The 25,233-nt window shown below is 41.5% G+C and overlaps 2 protein-coding genes across 3 annotated transcripts in view; one reads left to right on the top strand and one right to left on the bottom strand.

The window, feature by feature from the left end:
- The window catches only part of LOC134189821 (uncharacterized), a 34,109-nt gene extending 31,633 nt beyond the window's left edge, over window positions 1-2,476 (top strand). For both annotated transcript variants that reach the window (XM_062658226.1, XM_062658219.1), the window contains exons 34-39: window positions 367-435; window positions 507-546; window positions 614-684; window positions 743-846; window positions 902-972; window positions 2,169-2,476. In XM_062658226.1, coding sequence (XP_062514210.1) covers window positions 367-435; window positions 507-546; window positions 614-684; window positions 743-846; window positions 902-972; window positions 2,169-2,374 — 561 coding nt within the window. In that variant the 3' untranslated portion in view covers window positions 2,375-2,476. The remainder of the gene's footprint in view (window positions 1-366; window positions 436-506; window positions 547-613; window positions 685-742; window positions 847-901; window positions 973-2,168) is intronic.
- Window positions 2,477-7,380: 4,904 nt separating this feature from the next.
- LOC134198108 (hemicentin-2-like) lies at window positions 7,381-11,082 on the bottom strand. Its single transcript, XM_062667446.1, has 10 exons — window positions 10,762-11,082; window positions 10,071-10,122; window positions 9,956-10,009; window positions 9,806-9,889; window positions 9,258-9,527; window positions 8,919-9,188; window positions 8,604-8,855; window positions 8,297-8,542; window positions 7,921-8,241; window positions 7,381-7,853 (listed from the first exon to the last, which is right to left on the bottom strand). The coding sequence occupies exons 1-10, from the start codon at window positions 11,080-11,082 to the stop codon at window positions 7,471-7,473; spliced, it is 2,253 nt and encodes a 750-aa protein (XP_062523430.1). The 3' UTR covers window positions 7,381-7,470.
- Between the last annotated feature and the right edge of the window lie 14,151 nt (window positions 11,083-25,233).

Genomic DNA, 25,233 nt, shown 5'->3' with positions numbered 1-25,233 from the left:
TTGTGGTGTTTGTTATGTTCATCGTAAATAGAATTGCGTTGCTATGTTTTTTGAGTGATGGGATTGTACAAGTGCAGAGATGGATGGACTAACTGGGTATAGCTACTGTAATGCCAGTAATTCTCAAAGTCATTTTTTGCAAGAAAGGTTTTCACAGCATGTCTTTGTTTAATTAATGAATTTGCATTAAGTTGACCACCAATCCATACATTAACAAAATTGTGTAAATTCAGAACGATGGCAGTCAGGCTGTGTAGTGATACCTATATATTTAATTGCCACAAGTCTTAATATGTGTACGTAATTGTTCTATGACCAGTTGTATGAGAAAGATAAGATTTTATGAAGTACCGTACTTTTTATTAGCTTGAAACTAAACTGTCCAAGGCAACTGAAGAGTTGCACGAAAAGATGAAAGACAACAGAGCACTGAAGGTGTTTGAAAATATGTATATACTTATTGTATGAATTTGTTGTTAATTAAATGCTGTAATATGGTGATTTAGGAACAGCTGAAAGCGTATGAAAGGTCCAACCGTGGGAAAGGTGTAGAATGTACACAGTGAGATATCGATGTTACACTGGTGCAAATTTGTGCAATTTGATGATGTAGGAGAAAGGGAAAAATTAGTGGCCGGAGACTGGCAAAGCAATGCCTCTGAAGCTGCTGCTTATGCTCTAAGAGTACGTGATGGTTGATGTGCAGGCATTGCTTAAATTGTTAGTAAGATTGCTACTGTAGTTACAGAGAGACAAACTAACAATAGAACTGGAGGAAGAAAAGAAAAAATGTGAGAAATCGGAGAGGAAATTATTGAGGACAGAGCACGAGCTAAAGAAACTAATGTATTTACTGCGTAATCGCGTCAGTTTGTTTGCATTCTAAATTGTCGATGTGTAGGAAACGAGAGAGAGAGCTCGAGGAAGAGAGGTTGACATTGAAGCGACAACTGAATTCAAAAGATGGCAGAGGTAAAATGGTGTTTGATATTTTGATTATGCAATTTAATGATTTAATTTAAAACTAAAGTGGCATGATGCTAGTGAATACAAGCAATGTTGGTAGGCAACATAAATTAGCGCACCTATAGCGCAGCTGATGTTCTTATTTGAGTGTTTTTTAACTGTTGGAACAATTTCTGTGTATTTTTTGTATTTTTGTGTATTTGGCTGGTCTGCTCAGCATTCTTTGCTGCACTACGTCTGCTGTTTGTTCGGTTTGCCTAGATTAGGTCCTCAGACTATAACTACTCAATGTTATAAAGTACAGTAGTGTTTAACTTGCTCTTAACCATCAGTGATGCATTACCAGATTGCAGTACGAGTCTGGAATTGTCATAGCAACACTGGACAAGACTAGCGCGAGAGAGTCTGGGGACGAGGCTAGCAAAGCAACAATAGCTGCCGTGTGTTGCTTGTTTTTAAATGAATAACAAGTTTTGTCAAAAGCACAGAGACTGTAAGCATGTCTAACAATACATGGCTTCACATCTAACATACTAGTGACGCCACAATTTATCCGCAATTATCCAACGTGTTGTGAAAATATTTAACTTCTTTCACTGAGGTAAAGCATCTGCAGCAGTGGAAAGTACATCCTATAAAAATGTGGATATGCATCTCAATTGTAAACCACTTATACTATAAGTCTATTTTTCCTGTCGCGGATTTCTTTTTGCTCAAGGATAAGAGATGCAGATAAACAATCTTACGGCAGATTTATAATGGATTTTTATATTTGTTGGAATGCTCAATTATGGGCATGCTTGTAGACACTCGATCTCTATTTGGGTTGGTTGTAAATTTGCTGGCACACTTGATATGAATAGAATTTCTTATAGGATAATGTAAGTTACATGTACAGCTTGTTAACTAAGTATGCGAGAGATAGAATGGGAAACTGTGGCTATACAGAGACTTGCTAGAGTGTTGTGAGTTCTTCTAGACATCTTGAAGATAATGTTTGCACAAGTACTGTTGCTGTTTGAGCATACTTGTTTGAGATAGGAACTTTGTCAATGTACTAGTAGTATATCATGAGCAAGTCTGCATGGAGCTTGTCCTTCTGATGTTGTTGTTTGGGTTCAATATAATTTCTCCATTGTCATTATTACAGTACTACAATTTGATGACATCGTGTTTGTCTTATGACATTGCATGTAATACAGGAAGTGGTAGTACTACAAGAGAATGTTCTGCCAAACGGGCAGGTGCTGGTTTTGTCTCGAGTCTTAGTCCTTTGTCTGCAAAGAATGAAGATATAAGGAAAGGCGACAAAAATGAAAATGACAAAGAATGTGTGCTTTCAGGACAAGAGCTATTGGCGAAAAGCAATAGCAAGCCTGATGCAGTAGACAAATGTCAGACCCAGTGATTATTTCTGTATTTGTTGTAGTAACAACTTGTTTCTGTTGCATTGAGTTTGCTTAGCAGCAGTTGAACGTTATCTATATAATAATACGCGAACGCTCGGGAACGCCCACTTCCGTCTGTCTGTCTGTAACGCGCCGTAGTCTGAGACGAACGGTCGCGTCGGATTGCTTTGGGGTGAGATTAACCTAAAATTAGATTGCTACGCGAGTGTGTCTTCGCGAAAGTTCCGAGTATGCGGCTGTGACGTTTTGACATGCTCGGGAACGCCCACTTCCGTTTGTTCACATGTCTGTCTGTCTGTATCGACATGACGCCGGCCTCGTGGAAGGTGCGTTTTCCTTGCAGAAGTGGCGTACAACGATAGATTGCTACCGCCCAGATTGCAACCGCACATAGGGCGGGTAGTACTAGTCTATAATAATACGCGAACGCTCGGGAACGCCCACTTCCGTCTGTACACATACATGTTTCTGTAACGCGCCGATCGACACGACGCCGGAAGTGACGTCATTCTCCACAAATAGATCATGACGTTTTAGGTGGAAAGAGTCTGAAATGGGGATGCTGGAAATTGCGTAGTCTGAGACGAGCGGTCGCGTTGAATGGCTGTAGATTGCTACGCGAATGTGTCTTCGCGGAAGTGCCGAGTATGCGGATGTGACGTGAATTGAGATGCGCGGGAGTTTGTTTATTGTGGGCCGAGGCTACGTCTGCTGTGCAGAGGCATGTAATGAGGGAAGAGAAAATGCAAGATGTGCCGGCTACAGTTTAGGATACGTAGAGTCTAGGCTATAGTATGCGTGTGTCGGATTTCGGCCAGAAACGAGACTTTGGCGTTCTGAAATGAGATGAGCCGGAGTTTGTTTGCTCAATCAATTATTAACCGATTATGCGGATGTGACGCGCGCTCGCCAATTACTATACGCCATCCTCTAATTCCCAGAGTGCAAGATGCGCCGGCTCACCGGGCCGCTTTTGCGTGCGTCCGTGCGTCCGTGTGTTACGGAAGGTGCGTCTTCTTTGCAGAAGTGGCGTACAATGATAGGTTGCCACCGCCCAGATTGCCACCGTCCATAGGACGGGTAGTACTAGCTAGGTGATGGTCATGCGCACTTCCGTGTCCACGACTTCTCGAACGCAAGAAAATACTATAATAGTCAAACGTTGATTAAGTCAGATCAGTTTCTAATGCAGACAATACCGGGGAAATGGCTGGTAGTACCGGTGTACTGAAATTTATACTCATCGCAGTTACCAGCATGCTTGTAAGCATTGGTTGACGCCGAGTCACGAAACCTGAAGTAGTGATGGGTCTTGCTTCCCCACTCATAACCGGTCCAGTTACATTGACTGTAATATACGTAGACACGTGACTTATTATTTCTGTTTTCAAATATTTTTATCTACATCAGTAGATGCCCAGTGATATCCAATAGGACAATCGTATATTTTTGATTATCCCATATGGTAGACAACAAAACTGCGTAACGAACTGATCTTACTTTCCCTAGATTGTCTGAATCCTTTACATAAGTCACTTTTTAACATCCAACTCGTATCTATACAAACGTTTACAATTAGCATCTTTTGTCGTCCTTATGAACAATTATTTAGTATATATTATATATACCTTTATATATCTCATCGACGTACTAATCTTTTCTCCGTCTTGTTGAGCACTGCAGTTTTGCATATCAGCATCGCGTCTGCTTGCATCATAAATAACAGTCATTCCATTCGAACTGCGGTAGAATGCGGTGTACCGTAAATAGGGAGATAAATTGTACCAAATTTTGCATGTTACGTAACTATAGTGTCATACCTCTGATCTCTGTGTGAGTTTGTACTCTCCGGAGGAAACTCCTCTTACTGAAGTAACGCTTTTTGAAGTTTGGACTCTAGCGCTATTGCCAGTGGTTTCTAACCGTAACCGGCTACGTACGCTATTTCGCCGGCAGTCATTGCTGGTTGTACCATATAACTAACTCGGCATGTGTGCAACATACTAGAATGTGAAGAACACAATCAGTGTAATGTTCTTCTCTTTTTGTTGGTAGCTCGGTATAACCTCGCAGTGTGATGACCACGTTTGTGCTTCTCAGCAATTTAGCGTACAATGTTTAGACGATTTACCGTTTATCCTTAGGGTATACCATGGAATTAGCTGCTGTTCAAGTAGTAGCATCAGTCTTCTAATTGACAAAACAGTTGTTGTAGGTATAGTTTTGCTTTCTACGTTGTGAGCTCACTCAATCAAGTCTATTAATGTCGACGCTGTGTTGTGCGTGTGTCTAGGCGTGTCTGTGTTCTTCCATCCGCATGTGGATCGCGTGGGTGCATTCGTCCGTCTCTAGTGTCTTCTCTGACTGGCGCTTGTGGTAGGCTTTATTTCAGCGTGATTTGACCTTTTATGCTTTACTAAGTCATCAAATGATGGTGACAAGAAAGGAAATACACGAATCGCTTCCTTGTTTGAGCACGTGATGAGTTCATGACGTCAATGATACGGCCCAATCAGCAGAGACTGCCGCGGCAATAGCGTACGTAACAAGTAGCTGCGGTCGCGGCTAAATATACAGGTATATATATCCAATGGTGAAATAAATCCTTAATATTAAAAGAGGTAAATTTCTTTATATATTACACTTATTAATTAAAATTTAAATGCCTAAATTCGTATTTCAAGAGTTTCTGTAAATACAGGATAGAAAAATACATCTATGTCACTCTGCTGTATGGATAAACGATCCAGTCCCTCCAACAACGCGTTTTTGTGATATCCAAAGGAATTGACACAAGGGCGTTAACTTATTTATCCAGACACACTTTGCTGTCTTTATCATAACGGTATTAAAGTTGAAACCACTTGCTCTGCTATTACAAAATGCAGAGCAAGACTCTCACAGTAAAGTAATTGTCTTGTTTTAAAAATTTACTTTAATTAATCTTGTTGCAGCCGGTGTATAGTGGATTTGATCTACCCGTGAAAACTATATTCCTGACCTATTCCGCCGGACATTTGCCGATAGCGGATTTGCTCAAGCCCGCAGACTATAATATTTCTCGTCGCGGATATATTCTTTAAAATTCTACATGGTGCGTCTGAATACGTACATTTGTTCTTTGACTGTATTACTAAAAGACTCAGACTCTCTCAGTCTTAACCCATGCAGTACGCTCTTTTCGAACACTAACTCTTTAGTCACACCAGTTAGCATGCTTTTGTGTTACTAAACAGTATATTCGCACGCAGCTGTGATGCGCTGCGGTTACAAACACATGATGAACCTTTTGTTTTAATTAACCATCATTGGCTGGTAGCTGTCACCGTGACACTAATGCTGACTTAGCGAGCGATGCTTGTGGTTACACTCTGTAATGAGAAATAATAAAAGTAACAGAGATGATAGCAGACTCTCGTGAATTTAATTTAACTTTATTAATTAATAAAATAGGTTTTAAGAGAATGCATAATATTTTCGAAACGTAAATTTTTCATTTCCATGGTAGATATCTTCTCATTGTAAATTAAAAATAATATCAATGTCACTTTTTTGCAACTGCAATGAGCGTATGTAAATTTTGGCTTGAAAACGCTGCAGTATCTACAATATATGCATGATGCATGGAATGCACTTGAAAACATGTTGGTACAGTGGCTTGCAGCGCGGCTGGGGTTCAAATTTTAAGTGTAAATTTTGCGTGTACATGCAACTCCCGACACGCGCTTATGCAACCAAATGATCGTCGGAAACATCGTCAAGTTTACAATGTCAATGGAACCAGAATGTGTCGTAGTTGTTGTCTAAGTTTGTGGCGTTGTGTCAATTTTCTGTCGTTCTGATGCCAATGTAGACGACACGGTTTGGTGTTCTAGTGTAAAACATTAATTTTGTAAGAAAGAATTTATGCAGCGCGCACGCAGATGAAAGAAGTAGATAGCTAATTCGATTTCTTGTCTGCTCTTCATTTATCTTTGTTAATACTTTCATGCACAAACATTATAACTAATGCTAAACATTAAACTACGTCGGTCGTCTAACTATATCACATAATGTTTACTGTTTAAACCAGGGCAAAATGACTAGATGTAAATATATCACTCTACATTAATTTAAAAGCTTTACTCATTACATGTAATAGATCTTGTGGATTTGCGTGTTTACATTTTGTGTTTACAATACATTTCTTAGAAAGTACGAAGGTACGTAGCGTGTGTTCTACTTTGTAATACTTGCGTTTTGAAAAGCTATCGGCATTTACGGACGATAAAATCCTTAAACAAAATATATTACTGAAATAGCATTATAACGTTAAATTCATGTATATGCAAAATCTAAAATAGAGATTTTAATCAAAGTGTTGGAAACCTTTAGAGAAACAAAAATTTGACAAGTGGGCAAAGCTTTGAGTACCTATCTACTATTAATAAATCGGCGTAACTGGCTTTTAGATTTTAACTGGTAACTGGTAAAATTGATTGTGAGTTATTTTAACTTAATAGCCGATTTAATTAGAGCGTACTGCACTGAAGATGGAATGACCGGTGGAAGTGGCGAATAGAGGATATTCTAACAGAACTAGAGACGAATTCACAACTCACTTGCGTCGGATAGTAGACAGAATACTCTCGATACCGCCGATAGAGCGAAACCCAGGTATGAAACAGTTATTCTCGTGGCATGTGCATGGGGATCGTAAATTCGAAGTCGCACCGCGGTCACGTTGTCGCGAGATTTCCCTTGGGGGTCGACTCCTAGAGAGGGAACAGTCTCAATACTGAGGGATGCGCTTGCATTGTAGTGTAGAACGCGGTCTTCATGCATGGTTTCGAGGCGATCGGCCCGGCAGTTTTGGCGTGATTGATGTTACAGACAGACAGACAGATCAGACTTTTGTAGATATAGAGAAGAGATGTTTGCTGCCTAGCGCTGCGTGAATCAAGTATAGACGCTATTACAGAGTTACAAAGAAGTAAACAAGAATGTATTTAGTTAGCACGACAACATGAAGCAGTAATATAGCAAACAGCAACTCAAGCCCAAACAATACTAAAAGTCAAACTAATAAACGATAGCTAAAATTAAGGTAGACAGGTCAGTCTTTAATGCAGACAATACCGGCGAATAGGCTGGTAGAACTGCTGTACTCAACTTTATACTCATCGAAGTTACCAGCATGCTTGTAAGCATTGGTTGACGCCGAATCACGAAACCTGAAGTAATAACGGGTCTTGCCTCCCCACACATAACGGGACCAGTTACACTTACTGTAATATACGTAGACACCTGACCTATTACCGTTATTTTTAAATATTTTTCGTCCTTCATCAGTAGATGCCCAGTGATATCCAACAGGACAATCGTATATTTTTGATTTATCCCATACGTTAGACAATGAAACTGCGTAACGAACTGATCTGTCGTACGTAGATTGTTTGAATCCTCCACATGAGTCACTTGTCAACATCCAACTCGTATCTACAAATGGTTACAAATAGCTAACCTTGTTGCCTTTACGAGTAACTAGTTGTATATATATATATACCTCTATACAAAGAGACAATTCGCGCTGACGTGCTTATTGTTTCTCCGTCATGTTGAGCGCTGCAGTTGTACACACCAATGTCGCATCGGTCTGCATTAGGAATAACCAGCGTTCCATTCGAGAACACAGATATACTTTTCCGTCCATCGGATTCTTCGTTGCATCCAAATTGTTTCTTGTCATAACGCTTGATTGACCAATGCGTGTTGACGGGTAAACCGAGTGCCGCGGTAGCTGTGCAGTTGATGGCTATTGTTTCAGAGGTACTGTTGAAAGTCACATTGTATGGTGGACGTTCCACAAATTGCAACTGAGATATTACTTCAAACACAGAAAATTGATGATAACAATTTGACTTACAAAAACTTTATATTACCTATTTTGGTTTCTATAAGGCCTTTGCCCAAGCGGTTGACCGCGTTGCAGCGATAAGAGCCAACGGACGATTCGTCCATGTTTCTGATTTGTAGAATTCCCTCTTTGGTGCTTGTCAACCGTTGTGAGCCTCGAGTCCAGTAGACCTCAGGCACTGGCGGACCGACAGCAGCACAGCGCAATTCTAATTCTCCTTGTGATCGAACAGCAACAATAGGCGAAATGCGACTGGTGATACGAGGAGGAGCTGCAGTCAACACAATATTGATTTAACATGGTTTATGCACATTATAAAGGAATCAAGTGACCTATAACTGTAAACGGTACTTCGTGTCTCAGTTTCTCTCCCGTCTGTTTGGTTGCGATGCACGCGTATCTTCCGCTGTCATCCAGTGTCGTGTTTTTGATAATGAGAGTGCAACCATTTTGCGTCGTCCTTCCTGCTGGAAGACTGCCGCTAATCTTTTCCCACGTGACCGAATACCCACGGATAGAACAAAGTCGACACTTGAGTAGAGCGTCCGTATTAACAACAGCTTCTCCAGGAAGAGTAGGAAAGTCTAAAAAACACGACAGCGACGGTTACAATTCATTAGACAGTTTATTTAATTTGATAATCTAACTTTCTACATCCATTCTGAGAATAACAGAGTGAGTCTTGTTTCCAATATCGTTTTGTGCTGTACAGATGTATTGACCTACATCCGATTGCGTCACGTTACGAAGAATGAGAGTTCCGTTCTTCTCTATTTTGCTGGACTTTGGCAAATCATCTACTCGAGACCAAGTAATCGTTGGAATGGGATATCCTGACGTCGAGCAGTCCAACTTGACATCGTCTCCGGGAAACACGGACACAACGTCAGAAGACACTTTAACAAAAGATGGAGGAGCTGCAAGTTAAAATTATATATTATGTTAGGTATATATAGAAACGATTTAGTGGATGTGTCTGACGATACCTTGAACGGCAAGAGTGGCGTACGCTTGCTCTAACCCAAACACGTTTTTAGCTTCACATACATATGATCCTGCATCTTCTGGTTGGATATTAACAATTTTTAAATATTTGGTAAGCAATACAGATGCTCGCAATTTCGGAAGCAGCGAGTTATCCAGTCTTCTCCAACTGATTGTAGGATTTGGTGTTCCACGCGCCTCACATTCGAAGACAGCTAATCCATTTTGTAATACGGTCACACTGACTGGGGAACGAGTGATGACAGGAGGGTCTACATAGAACAGAAATACACTAAGCAAATATTACAAACTGTCAAGTTGACAAAACATTTTTGTTTTATCGTTTCTCTGCATATTGCTGCATTCCTATTTGTTTACTCTTTTACTTTTCTGTGTGTGTGTGTGTGTGTGTGTGTGTGTGTGTGTGTGTGTGTGTGTGTGTGTGTGTGTGTGTGTGTGTGTGTGTGTGTGTGTGTGTGTGTGTGTGTGTGTGTGTGTGTGTGTGTGTGTGTGTGTGTGTGTGTGTGTGTGAAATAGCAACAATACATACCAATGCTTGTTCCACGCGGTCCCACGTCACCTTTTTCGCCTTTTTCGCCTTGCAGTCCAACCAGTCCCGATTTACCCCTTTGGCCTTAATAATTATAATTATAAAAAATTAATAAAAATTGAACAAAATGCATTAAACATGTTTCTGTACCTTGAGGCCCCCGTTTACCATTGTCACCTTTTGCTCCCACGCTTCCTTTGGGACCTACAGAACCAAGCACCATCTTTGAACAATGTCTAAGTAAAGATACTCTGCTTAGTACTACCTTGAATGCAGATTTTTTCGTTTGCTGTACAGTGAGCTCGCAGTGATCGCAGCTGCAAGTATGAGAGTTATGTATAATTAAGCAATATAGGTAATTAATTAAAGTCACAGCCCGGACATGCTCGCTAGACTACTGGCTCCTCTTCGCAGCATGGCTAGTGGGAAATCCCAATACTGACCAAGTTGGGTATCTGGGCACTATCCAAGTATCAGAGCAAACCCGATAGATGTACGCTATATAAAATAAAGGGGCTGTTTCAATAATTTTGTCCGCCACGGTGTAGGATTTTTTTGGTGCTGGTCAGATCACGTGAGCCTTACTGACGCAATCACATCCCGGAAACGGTCTACCTGCCGTTTCCGTCCTTCCAAGCATGATGCATGGAAACTGTCGTGCCACTTTCAGACCCGTCTAGAGACTGACCCTTTGAAGCGAATCGGATATTTTTAAAAAGATTCTTCGGCGTTGGAGGCAACGGACGCTGTTGTCGATCGTCTTTTACTAGCAGTTTACGAGACAATCATCTAATTAATCTACCGAGGATAACTTTCGCGAACAATCTCGATCACAGGACTTCGCTATTGCTATTGCGCTGCGCACTTATCCGGAGGGTGCTATAAGTCTACAGACCGGCTATAGTGTCCTGGCTATCATCCATTTACGGTAATTATGGTTGTTATTGATTTGTCACCTGCATGTTGATCATCTCTTCCAAAAGTTTGTCCATGTCAGTGTTTCCCTTATTGTCGACTTTGCCACTGAGAGCTTCTCTAGCGTACCGATGTCGCACGTCGATGGCGTGACCGTCTGCATTCTTTCCTACAGAGTTGATCTTTGCTCGTTTATCTTGCATGTCGTTAATACGAGCCTCGAGTTGGTCAATTCTGATTTGATGTAGAGCAAACAAGCAGAAAGTTGCCCCAACCAGTATCAACGTTGCCGTACAGGAGGCGTACAAAAGGAAACGATCCTTTCGAGAGACAGTGCACCGGTGCTCACTGATCTCTCCCATCGTCTGGTTCTGAATGATCAGCTGCACAGTGAGCGAGTGCCAACATATCCTTGTAATACACGGAGATTTGTCAACTAAACTGCACTAGAATGCGGTATATACTGCGGTAGAATGCAGTAGAATGCGGTTTACAAGATGAGAGCCGTATATAGATAGGTATAGGTTGTGATACCAAGTGTCCTCTATTATTTTTAGGCATGAGCGCCCAACTGCGACATTGATAGACTTGGCTATTCGTTACAGACGTGTTTTAAATTAAAAGGGTGCGCGTAAATCTCTCTGAGTCTTCTTGGCTGTAACTGCATGCACGTGAGGCTTTCATACAATACCCCGATCTGTCTGGTTGTTCTTGACATGCAAGTTTCCTCATGCGAGTGTCGGAGGATACAGTACTACAAAGCCAGCGCTCTAATTAATCTCGACCATCCCAAATATTTATTCAAATCGATCGGGCGTTGGTCTGTCTGTTTGTTTGTCGGTAGCGCAACGTTCTAATGCCATGGCCCGAATCTATAGCAGGTGGATGCTCTAGATACTAAATCGATGTCAAGCGGCGCGATTAATTACAGCTAATGTACTCAGAATGAAGGTTTAGGGTTATAGAGTTAAGGTTACAGGCTAAAGGTTAGTATTGTTTTAAAGGTAGGCATTATCTAGCACCCAATGCGACATCCGTAACCAGACTCTTGATTATCGAGGCGTGTCCTAGGTTAAAAGGTTTCCTGAGTTTTCTTTGCTGCATAACATTGACGCTTTGATACACGTTCCCGGTCTGGTTAACTCTTTGGATATTTGTTTCTTCTAGTGGCTGGTACTAAGCCAGGGCTTTAAGTATACGGATTACCGTCTAAATGTGTAGGGATGCAGTGTCTCTCAAACAGTGATAAATTATACAAATGGATTGGGCGTTTGTCTGTCGATAACGCAACTTAACAATGACCCGTATAATAGACAGTGGGTGTTCTAGCTCGGTGTCAACTGACAAACGGCGTGGTACACCGCTGATTTACTAAATGAAAGTACATGTATACAATTGCGCTTCTAGAACATGCACGTCTTTTCTGATTTAGGTTGTAGACTATAGAATAACGCGACGCTAGATTGAATCCGGTTTATTAAAATAGAAGCAGACGTATGTATAAAAACATGATAGCGATTGAATGCGCCAATGTCTAATACAGTGTTTTACTTGAAACTCTCTGTCACAGTGGAAACGGATGTAATGGATTGTGCAAATGCCCGTATATTGGTCTACTGGGCCGCTAAGCCATTTTGATTTAAAACAAAGGTAGACTGAGAGGGGTCTATATTAACCCAATTCCAACGCTAATTTTTGTATCATAAAACTATCTAGTACGGTTTTAGGCTGTTACACTTCGTCACAACGGGGAACAGATAATCTATATTACCGGCGTAGAAACGTGGGAAGGGACACTGGGGGGCTGAGGCCCCCTCGCTCACTGTAGGAATTGAAATTTTTTGTGCTTCTGACTTTTGGAAATCTGTTTACGGTCTGGCAAGCGAGATAGATTCATGATGACATCCACGGTACCACAGCCCCCGCTCGGACATCTTCATACGCCACTGTACATACATGCAGGCTTGTACAATAGCCCGTACATGGCAATCGGGAGTTATTCGGGAGTCAAGCGTTGCAAGTAATGTACTCAGACTGGCAGACAGACGGACAGACGAACAGACACACAGACAGACAGATAGACAGACAGATAAAAACATCCTGGTGGGTTGTGCGTAAGAGTGGGTCCACTAATCTTGAAACATATTGGAAGATGGGTCAAGAAGGCAGAGACCTATTTAGATGACTGGTCAAAATGATCAAAGGATGACTTTGGAAAATCAAACAGGGCAGGGTTTAATTAAAGACTATTGGCGTCAAAGAATTGCCATTCAATTGCAACTTTGCAATGCCAATGTACTTCTGAAGAAAATCAGTAATTTGTCGGGACAGGCCAAATGTCCAGACTTGTAGATGCTCTATAGAAAAGGGATCACACGATCTCTTTTAACCAATTAGTAGTTAAATATATATTGTATTTAATTGTTAGTCGTTTTTCTTGCTTCTATTGTCATTGGACAAACGTAGTTAGTCATTTGCTACTGTATCCTAATTCAAATATGAAAATATACGTGTTGACAGACAGACAGACAGACAGACAGACATACATACAGATTGTTCTATTTAAACGCTTACTCTACCGACAACAAGTGCTAACTTTATGCAAACAATAACAGTCAAGGGACAAAATGTTGAATGTCTCGATCTTATGTAAAGTCATCGAAGTTGAACTTAGACAACTTTGACAACTTCTTAAAAATCACTCAAGAGTTGCAAGACTATACAACTACAGACAGACTGACAGACAGACAGACAGACAGACAGACAGACAGACAGACAGACAGACAGACAGACAGATAATATATTCTAATACAGATTCTACTTGTACATATGTTACGATTTTTAAAAATACAAATCAGTCCTTGCAAACAACAAAGTCATTAATTAACTAATGGACTTGACCTTGAATGTCAAAGTCAAATCACCATTAGTAGGTGACAGTTTTGAGAGTTTTCTAAAGATAACTTTGGCATTGCATGTTTGTAGAATTGTAGAGATCCATTTGATAAAACTTACTTGTCTACAGGAAAGTCACAAGACTCCAATTTCGGTCTACAAACTGTATAGTGCACGTGTACGTCCCAAACTCTTGAATAAAGTTTGTCTTGACCATTACTAAAATCACCACACAACATCATATTCGTAAACAATATTGTATTGTGAATGTCTGATATCTGTTACATTCTAGAAATATTGATACATAACTTGGAAATTATAAAAATGCATGCAGTAACTTGTTTATGTCGTTACAAGCTACAAATAAAAAGTCGATTTTAATTGATGTCTTCAAACCAACACTTTATCCATGTATTTTTCAATGTACTCTGCCAACTCTGCACCAAAAATAGAATTGCTTCAGCTCTCTTTTGCATGGCCAGAAATGTTTTCACAATCAAACGACATCTAGCTTGTTGGTACAGACAGCTGATCCAATCTTCCAGCATTTTACGAGCCTGGTCAAACAGTCTTTGGTGTTGCTGTTGTATAATACTGATGTTGGGTAAAGTGAACTTGTCTGGATCAAGATGAGCAGCAAATTCCGTCCAGTATCTTCTGAGCAACAGTGACGAGGAGCTTGTTACTCAGTTTGCATTCAGCTATCTGTCCCAAGTTCATTCCCACAGAATCAGGCTTCAGCTGAGATGCTGCAGTTGCTGCATCACCTGAAACAAAAGATGTCAATGTCAGGCAAACACAATGCATACAACACGTTATAGACAATTTCAACTTTAGTCTGGTATGTACGTGATCCTCTATTGATGTCTGACATTATTCCTAGTAGATTCGATAAACTACTAAAACAGCTGTCTCACTGGTTCAGAGCAAGAATAGAAACAAATGGAAAATACAAAACACCAAAATAGAATGTGCACACTAGCCATTGATTTCACACTTCAGTAAAAAAGGCAACTTGCACCATTGTTGCATGAAATGACTGTCTGCGACCACTAAACAAAAGACTAAGATTTGTATTAATTTCCATTGTGACATTACTAACAGACTGTTTATTCTCTCGAAAATGAGTATGTAGCAAATCACTGATGATGACACCTTCAATATAGCCACTACTACAATATTTACTTTTTCGCACCTCAATAAAAGTATATATATGTATATATTACTTTATCTCTTTTTCGTGTATAATAGATTTCTTGTTCTCATTTTAGTATTTTGTTTGACAAGGTCATCTTCATCTGTTCTTTACAACATTAGCCTCAGTGCCAGACAGTTTCACTGCCCTTCCCTCTTCACCGCGTGCAAATAGTGGTCTCTGGCACCGAGGCTACCATTACATGTGCAGTATAGAAATAGTGATACACAATGTGGAGTACACTACACTACTAATTCTCCATCCACAGTAACTGATTGTCTGCAGGTACCATAGTCACCCACACTGGTATGTCAAATGATCTTACATCCCAATCTCTTGTGGTGCTCATAACTCATTGTTACAATTTATGATTACGTTAATATCATAGGCACTGCTCATCACATCAGATTTCACTGCACCTTTCTTTCATGAGCAATACTATTCTGCTTTTCATTCTAATGTTACCAGTCAGTCTGAATATCGTGTTAGTCAGTTTGAAAGATGTCATCTTCATTGTTATTGCAATATACAGAATATTCAAGTAGATACTCCGTACAGATCATAAACTGTTTATCATTATAAAATTAGTGTGCTCACCTGCCAGTTGATCCATCACTGCCTCAATAATTGGCTGTGGAATAGTACGACAAGCTGCTAGGAGTTGTTTGGCTGCTTTGACTCGTTCTACTTTTCGTGCCTTTATTTCAAACAAAGCCTTCAACTTGTCAGCACCAACAGAGATGCCACTTGTATTCTCGTTGACTTTGCCCAACGTAAATCCCATCTTCAGACCAATAGAGAGCCAACGATCACAACCATTCTGCAATACAGTAGACAGAACCGCATCTGGATTATAAACTTTGTCAGCAGCAACTGTCAAGAAAAAGAAAAATAATCATTCAGTTGCAATTCTACTAGTCTGTTCTGTACCTTCTGTTTTATCACTAACATAGATGTCGTAATACCACATATCAAGTTTCGCAGGGAAGCCAATGAGTCGGCGTTGTTTGTAAATCAGCATGTCATCTTTTGGATAGTCATCCAGTGAAGCCAATCGTTTCAGATCATATTCATCTGGAGCTTCATCAACTGTGGCATTAACACAGACCTCAAACTGAAAGCCATCCATGCCTCGTTCTTTGGCCCGCATGAGTTGCTTTGTTAGGGTCACTCGCACACTGTCACACAGTGGACGAAGCAATTAATCTGGAGGTTGTTGCTTGCAACTGGATGGACAGTAGACGGTAACAATGACAGTCTTCACAATATAGACCAACTCCAAATCCACATCCTTGGAAAGATGAAGTATCACCTGGTTTCTACTGAACTGAGGGCCTTTAGTGTACTTGCTGATCAAGCGAGCCACAAACCGGTAAAATAGAGGTTTGAGAAAAGCATTGAAACCCCTGGGAATAAAGAACAAAGATGGAGGAGATGTGGAAGAGCAGAATGCTGATTGATAGGCAAAGTGGCTGGTGATAAATTCTGTGATGACCTTAGAGGAAACGAAAAAGTTCTGACCCTGTTGAACTGTGACATCTACAGTGACTGAACGAGAAGCCAAGAATAATCCAGAAATTATATTAAACAGCTGCAGGAGGATAAAAATGACATCATAGTTTACTTCTTCCACTCCTGCCTTCTCCATCAGATACTTGGCAAGATTCCAATGCATGATCCCTTCCTCGTGAAGCTTCTTGAGATTGTTCCAAAGCTGAGGAGGAATTCTTGACCGATCAAGAACTGGGACAAAAATGGTCAACACATCAGCAACCTACTGAACGTTAGGAAGCACTTTCTTGTTAAGACCGGCAACATTGTGGTAGAAACCAATAGTTCCAAGGCTTCCCAGATATCGCAGAGCATGTCTACATTCCTCATCTGATGAGATATCACACATCCTGGCAGCTAATTGGCAGAAATCGTGCAGATCGAGAACTTCGTGCTTTCTCATTCTCAACAGGCCCAGACCTTTATCCGGAATAGAACATGGTAACGGAATCTACTCTTCCCCATCCTAATATTCACGAGCCCTTTCAACAATCATTTTCTTGATGAGGACAATCGTTGCATCAGGATCGCCTGTTCCTGACTTTGTGTTGTCAACATGGAACAGCACATGACCTTCACTAAAGGGCACAATGTGATCACCAAAATTCTCTTCAGCGATGATTTCTTGCAGTATTTGCTCCTGTCTTGCCATGAAACTTTTACCTCTCGCTTTGTCCTTTCTAGAAGCAAACATGAATGTTGCTGGTGCCTTTTTGACGCGCCCCTTGCCAAAAAACTTATTGCGTGTTCTGCCAGCTGGAAAGGCAGCAGAGAGAGAGTAGAGAAGCAGTGACGTATGACGTCGGCTCTTGTGGTAGCAACATCCTGCGGTTCCTCAATGACGGTTCCATCAGCAAGACGAAACTTGGATGTGACCACCTTCTCATCCAGTGGCTTGGAACCATTGATAGCCACAAAACAAGCTGTAGATTGATACTCGTTATCAGCCATAAGTGCCGCATGTGTGGAGAGGAATTGATCTTGACCTCCTCTGTCCATCATTGTCACATTGATCATTCCTGCACATTTGCTCATCTCCTCCTTATTCTTCTCCATCAGATAAATGGCCACATCTACATCTCGATCCATTTCTGTGGCAAGTTTGAAATCCTCGTATCCTATTGGATGACTCTCAGATTCAGCATACATTAGCTTCAAACCGCTTGCTTTCGCATTCACATTTGCCTTCAAATCAGATTCTGTAGAACTTGCTTGTGGGTATTTCTCTTGCTCGTCTGGCTTTGCTGTGCCGGACTGTTGTTTGTTGTCATATTTCTCTTGCCAACAGCTTGCTGAGATGCTCTTGTCTCTCCTCTTCAAATTTCAATTCCTTCCAGTCGGTGCCGTGTCCAACTGCTTGTGAGATCATCATCTTCACCTTCACTCCCTCCGTGCTCTCCTGACCTTCAACAAACGGTTTGTCTGTCATTGAAGCTTCAAGGCATGACTATACCACGTCTTCCTTCCCCATAGTATCAATCAACACCTTGTTGCCTGGCACTTTGCCTTTTTGCACGCTTGATTAAAAAGAGCTTTTCCTTCAGGACCAAGACGATCGACAACAGAAGGAGTTGAAGCTCACAACAATATCATTATGTTTAATGACCAGATTCTTAGAACACATGTTTGCTGTAACAAACTCTACTCGAACTGTTTACTCTTAATGATTTACAGTTATCTGGACGTACACACACACACACACACACACACACACACACACACACACACACACACACACACACACACACACGACTTGACTATAGCTGCCATTGTCTGGCCACGGCCATCCCCATATACGGGGAGAGCTGAAAGACGAGGTAGTTACTGTCTGCATTTATGTCTCTGTATGTTTTTGAGCCACCGGAAACGTCTTTCACATGTGCAAGACAGAGGAAGTTGACTGCTGCCTTTTTCTGAACAGCGTTTGCCACGATGACAGTTATGCCATTGAAATCCTGGCTTGGATTTGAAGCACCGTCCACATTGACTACAATGGCAGCAACAGCATGTCCTATCAGGCTCCGGTATCCGACTTGAGGTACTATCAGTGAAAGTAAGTGATGATGACCGGATCAATGATAGAGTTGATAATGATGACATAGTCAAAGAAAAGAAGAAGACACATTTAAACATTTATGTACTGCTAGGCCATCTCTACTTCTCAACCACCGACGACGCTTGGCACATTGCACTGCGCCTGGTTGTTCACACAGAGGCAGTTGGCGTTCCACAATCCACTTGTGCCATTTCATACCTGAATGACTCCGAAAGGAGTGGCAACACACAGCACATGAAAACGATCGTTCAGTCGAGGTATGTGTAACTTCAGCATGACATTAAGATAGCTATTCTGGAGGTTGCTGTGCCAGGTGATACCATTTCTCTAGTTTTAACAATTTCAAGTCCATCTGAGCTAGTCTAGAATGTGACAGCCACCCAAATAATAGTTTCTTTGGTAATCTGATTGCAGGCATTCGAGCAACATGTTCTAACCACTGAAGGCGGAGGCGAAAAAAGATGTCAGACATTAGAGTTATCGCCCCAACTTACACAAGCCGTTTACACCATTCGTTTGGATTGAAGAGACAAGTTGGTATTATTGAAAATACAACGAAGAGAGCCAAAAGCACGTGAAGCAGTGGCAAGGTGAGAGTCAATTTCAGCACTACCCTGCTGTCTGGAGTCATCAGGCAACTGAGATAGACGAATGTGTATCGTGTTCAATCTTCTGTCCCTCCACTAAAAGAGGTTGTTATCCACATTAGAAATATCCACACCACTTAGTCTTAGCAACGTTCACAGTGAGGCCAAATGATGCCGCAACTGAGTGGCATTTTCTCCCATCTGACGAGAAGGTACGAGAAAAGCATCATCATAAGCAAATTCAACATCAGATAAAGTCGAGTACTGATGTTTTGTATGAAGACAATTAAACAAGTTACCATTAATTAATGTTGTATCTGAAGCTGAACTCTTTTAAAGAAAAAATGTGGGACATCTAGTTACACCACTTCTCAAAAAACTAGAGCAAAGTAAAGATTGAACAGAACAGGAGAGATGGCACGTGTGTGTTTGTGTGTCGAATAGCAACAATACATACCAATGCTTGTTCCACGCGGTCCCACGTCACCTTTTTCACCTTTCTCGCCTTGCAGTCCAACAAATCCTTCTTTGCCCTTTTGGCCTTAATAATTATCATAGAAATAAATTACAATTGAACAAAGTGCTTTAAATCTGTTTCTGTACCTTGTGGTCCCCGTTTACCATTGTCACATTTTGCTCTCACGCTTCCTTTGGGACCTACGACAACATATACCCATCTTTCTTTATATAATCCATAATTATAAAGATTCGCTGTTTATCTATACCTTGAATGCAGATTCTTTTGTTTGCTAAACAGTGAGCTCGCCGTGATCGCAGCTGCACGTACGAGAGACGTATACAATCAATTTAATTACTATACTACTTCTACTGTCTCATCATGCATTTATGTGTAATTAGTTAATTAAAGAGTTTACTGATTTTTTACCTGCATGTTTATCATCTCTTCTACGAGTTTGTCCATTTTAGTGCTTCCCTTATTGTCGGCTTTGCCACTGAGAGCTTCTCTAACGTAACGATGTAGCATGTCAATGCCGTGACCGTCTGCATTCTTTCCTAGAGTTGATCTTTGCTCGTTTATCTTGTATGTCGTTGATGTGAGGCTTGAGTTGGTCAATTCTGATTTGATGTAGAGCAAACAAGCAGAAAGTAGCTGCAACCAGTATCAACGTTGCTGCACAGAAGGCGTACAAAAGGAAACGATCCTTTCGAGAGACCATGCACCGGTGCTCGCTTATCTCTCCCATCGTCTGGTTCCGAATGAGCAGCTGAACAGTGAGCGTGTGTCAACATATCCTTGTAATAGGCGAAGAGTTATCAACTGAACTGCGGTAGAATGCGGTAGAATACGGTGTGCCGTAAATAGAGAGATAGATTGTACCAAATGTCATGTGCATACTTCTGACCTCCGTGGGAGTTTGTGTGCAGTCTCCGGAGGAAATTAATTCCTCTTAGTAAAGTGACGCTTCTGAGTTGTATTCAAGTTTGGACTTTTAATTAACGTGAAGCGTTTCGCTATTGCTAGTGGTTTTCATCCGTGACCGGCTACGTACGCTATTTCGCCGTCAGTAATTGTACTGATTGTACCATAACATTGATGACACTAACTCATTACGTGCACAACATACTATAGAACGTGGATAACGCAATCAGTGTAATGTTCTTCTTATTTTTTTGGTAGCCCGGAATAACCTCGCAGTGTGAAGACCACGTTTGCGCTTTTCAGCAATTTAGCGTACAATGTCTATATATCTATAGAATATAGTATTCCCGTTTAGACCTAGACTACCATAAAATTATTTTTGCCTTAATAGATAATTCAAATTCTGAACAATTGTAACTAAATCAGTGGCGTCGGAAGCGTAGCGGCTGGGGCGGCCATGGCCGCCCCACTTTTCAAAAAGTGGCTTTCCGCCAGCAGCTCATTGCCGGTAACTTCCGTTGTTAGTTGTGCCGATTAAATAAGTAATATATTTCTAGCATTCTTACGAGACAGCATGAATGCGAGCGAACGTGCGCTAGATTGCTTGCTGTACAGCGCACAGGCGCGTCCGTTATATGCACGTGATCACCGCCACGTGGCCTTTCAGAGACTCTGATTGGCTGTGTGGAAGGCGTGGCTAAGCTGTGACGGCGAGAATGGGTCAACTGGATACGTGATAAGTAGGGCTGCAGGGCCCTAGGAGCTGCGAGTCGGTGCGACCAGAGGCTCTGAATATGCATACGTGTACAACTAGGACCACACCTTCGTATGGTAGCGCACGCTAAATGATTACGCCTTCTAACGCGCGTTAGGCCGCACCACTTTTTAATTGCTTCCGACGCCACTGTAAATACAGAATACATTACAGTGTTCGAAAGTCCCAAAATTTGCTAGTCGGCAGTGTAACAAGTAGGCGTGGTCACAACCGCCTTGAACACCAGACCGTCTATTTTCTAATTCCCCTTATCACAAGGTTTATTACAGGACAAACTAGTAAATGAAGATGTGTTTACACCACCGGCGTAGCGTTGTGCTGGTGTTTGGGGGGGGGGGGGCTAATAATTAGGTAGGTAACCACGCCCATTTCTCACATGCAAAGCCATGCCCATTTCCTACTTTTCTAGCTCGCAGTTTGCATACATCTAACTAAGTAAATATTATAAATTTCAGGTTACAAACAAGCTACGGGACTGAATGTCGTCAGTGTGCGTATAAAGGAGTGGAAACACTGTTACAGTCCGTGCCAAAAATGTTTTCATGGCTCGCTGCTATGGTCAATTGCAAACAAATTTTGCATTTCGATGACAATAGAATCGAGAAGACCAACTCAGTGCAAACGGCGTTGACCAACTTTAGCATTTTGTAATATAGCGAGCAATATAGGTTAGCTAGTTAGTTAGAATAACCTGTGGGAAAGTACCGTGAAGTGCAAGCAAATCATTAAGTTGCGGAGCCGCAGGTAATTCCATTCTCCGGTCAATCGGGTTGTCGACCTTAACTACACTTACTTAAAATGATTGATGGATAGGCTTCTGCATGCTTTTTTGATGCGGTCTTCTTTGACTCTTCCGTTGCCGGATAGCGTAGTATACGTCTCAAATAAGTGATGGTCATGCGCACTTTCCGTGTCCACGACTTCTCAATAGTGGTTTTATCATACTGAAATGATGATGTGTATTGTCAAAGAGATAGAGTCAATTAACGTCGTCGATCATCAACATACTACTCTGACATTAAGCGGACTGTCACTGTTTAATAACTTAAAATTATAGTTTTGCTTGAGGAGGAATGACACGTCCAAAATGTTTGGGGGCTATAGCCTCCCTCAGCCCCCCAACGCTACGCCGGTGTTACACCGTCGCTTTAGAGCTACGAGCGTGTGTGTGTGTGTGTGTGTGTGTGTGTGTGTGTGTGTGTGTGTGTGTGTGTGTGTGTGTGTGTGTGTGTGTGTGTGTGTGTGTGTGTGTGTGTGTGTGTGTGTGTGTGTGTGTGTGTATGTGTGGTGTGTGCGTGTGTGCGCTTGTGTGTGTGTGTGTGTGTGTGTGTGTGTGTGTGTGTGTGTGTGTGTGTGTGTGTGTGTGTGTGTGTGTGTGTGTGTGTGTGCGAACTGTTCATAGTTTTTTGTTTGAAAGTTATTTTAGCTTAAATTTTTAAACTGTTGTTGCTTTATAGATGAATTGCAAGAATTGAAATTGAAAAGAAAGCAAGAGCGGGTACACTCATTAATGTGTTTATAGATTAGTTGACTAATGAATGTATTTATACGGTTAAGGAGTGTCGTTGACACAATGTGAGTGGTGGCAGATGCAGGGGGAGCGCAAAGGGCTTGGACCTCACCCTCTCTGATATCTATTTAGTAAGATCTAAAAGTACACGTTCGAAAGTACAGGCTGCTGACCTAAGGCATATGCCCGCCGGTACCAGGATGGCATGCATTGCGCATGCTCCACATCGTTACGTATGCAGCTAATTTCCGTCTTCGAACCAACAGCTACTATAGCTAGAAACAAACAGTTAGTTTCTTCCAAAAGTTTTGCTGGACTTCCAAAGTTGCACGGGGAGGCCAGCTGCTTGGGTTTAACTTTTATGAGACCTTGTGTAGCTTAAACCTAAGAAGCCACACCTACCAATATTGGGGAGGTCATGGCCTCCCCAGGTTCATGCATAGTAATGCCACTGCAGAATCAGAAATTGTGCTCATAATACAGGCACAAGTGTCAACTGTGTATTAATTAGAAATCAAAATAGTGTACGTGTAATTCTCATAGTGACTGGAAACGAGATCTTGCAATTACCTGCACTTACTTTCAGTGCTCTTAAGTAGTACTGTACCTATGTTGATAACCCCTCTTCTGGAATGCAGGGGCGTGTCACTATTTTAGATTGAGCCTCCTCTTTATTATAAATAAAATAACAGTAAGAAGATGGTATGTCTCCACCAAAGACTGGTTGTGCATGTGCCAGGTTACTGCATTACTGAAGTCAAATTAACTCTGATTGGAATAATGTGCTATCTACTTGCTGGATATTTAGAAAGGATGTCATCTTTCTGGAAAGTGATACTTAGCAGCCGCATTTTAATTCATTTGCTTGGCACTTGATAATTAATAATTTACTTTCCTTGGACGAAGAACAGTAAAGTACATCGTAGCTAGTGTTTATGCACTGGCCACAACGACGGACATTTTCCACAGGGCAGGTTATGTTATGCATTCTGCGATAATTTTTTTTGTGGAAGCTGAACTGTATGCTTTATATTTACACACACGTTTGGTTGATATAACAATGATAAATTTAACTGTTATTGCAGTTAATCAACAAATACATTGAGGTTGCCAAAACTTGTTTTTCTTATGTTCTTTGAAATTTATTTTAGCGTTTTGAAGCAGAGAGGGAATGTGAAAAACAGACTATTGAGGAAAGACACAAAACTGAGTTAGCTGAAGTAGAAAGAAAGCTAAGGAAAGTGCAGTCTGATTTGGAAATGTCAGAGGCAAATGCCAGTCTACTGTTATTGCAGTTAATTAACAAATACATTGAGGTTGCCAAAACTTGTTTTTCTTATGTTCTTTGAAATTTGTTTTAGCGTTTTGAAGCAGAGAGGGAATGTGAAAGACAGACTATTGAGGAAAGACACAAAACTGAGTTAGCTGAAGTAGAAAGAAAGCTAAGGAAAGTGCAGTCTGATTTGGAAATGTCAGAGGCAAAAGCCAGTCTAGAGAGTATGACATTAATAAACAACAAGAAGGTAGAGTAAGGATCTGCAATATGTGTAGTTTGTTTTTCTTCATAAAGTATTTTTATGCCTTCGTGCACACGTGCAGCGAGGGCGTATGGTAGTCTGCCTTAGGCTCGAGTGTCCAGCCGGTCTTCTTCCCCCGCGGCGGAGAAAGACCGGCTGGAGACATTCGCCACTCAAACAAACCGCCGACTCGCTTTCCTCCAATCATAGTGCCGTTCAATGTTTGTGCATCCTCGATAGGGATGCACGTCGCTATTGGCTCTTTACTAATGTAATTTCGCTCTGACGGAAGTACGTGTACCCTCGACACGTGCCATCCAAGTCTACGAACAACATGTCGACTCTTTCCAGCTCTTCTCGTTGTCTGTCCCTCGTTCTAAGATCGCTAAACTCAAATTTTACCACAGAGGCCAACCAAAGGTCGACCGCAGTGTACTCAAATCATAGCTCGGCACGTCGCCCTGCGTTGAGTGCAAATACCACGCTTTGTAGATGGTCTACTCGTTCAATGCATGCAACGTACGACACCGTGAGGGACTAGAAGTTGTTTTGCATGCGCTGCCTAGTCCTCCAAGTACGAAAATGAAGAGAAAAGAGAAGACGACATGCAGGTGTAGCTTACACGCTAACGAAATGTGACATCAGACGGTAAAAGCAATTGACTACTCTGTTACAAAGCCATTAGTAGAGAACCAAAAGCAACGGGCATTGCTATCAGCATTTATCGTAAATACACGTGCATGCACAAACACTAACCAAAAGTGTACAATCCTGATTGGAGGATAGACAGGCAGCGGTTTCCTTTGAGTGGCGAATGTCTCCAGCCAGTCTTTCTCCGCTGCAGGGAGAGTGACCGGCTGGACACTCGAGCCTAAGTCTGCCTGTGCTGTGTGTGTGTGTGTGTGTGTGTGTGTGTGTGTGTGTGTGTGTGTGTGTGTGTGTGTGTGTGTGTGTGTGTGTGTGTGTGTGTGTGTGTGTGTGTGTGTGTGTGTGTGTGTGTGTGTGTGTGTGTGTGTGTGTGTGTGTGTGTGTGTGTGTGTGTGTGT

This window comes from Corticium candelabrum, chromosome 1 (assembly GCF_963422355.1).
Source record: "Corticium candelabrum chromosome 1, ooCorCand1.1, whole genome shotgun sequence".
NCBI classification, from domain to species: domain Eukaryota; kingdom Metazoa; phylum Porifera; class Homoscleromorpha; order Homosclerophorida; family Plakinidae; genus Corticium; species Corticium candelabrum.
The sequence above is the reverse complement of the archived record's forward strand: the minus strand, read 5'-3'. Positions and strand labels throughout refer to the sequence as shown.

Bases quoted from the DNA above. Each gene is read 5' to 3' on its own strand.
- LOC134198108 (XM_062667446.1), bottom strand. From the start codon at position 11,082: ATGGGAGAGATCAGTGAGCACCGGTGCACTGTCTCTCGAAAGGATCGT. The intron at 10,123-10,761 runs GTGACAAATCAA...TCATACTTGCAG, and splicing joins AAGAGATGATCAACATGCAG to CTGCGATCACTGCGAGCTCA. The intron at 9,189-9,257 runs GTATCGTCAGAC...TTTAACTTGCAG, and splicing joins CGCCACTCTTGCCGTTCAAG to CTCCTCCATCTTTTGTTAAA.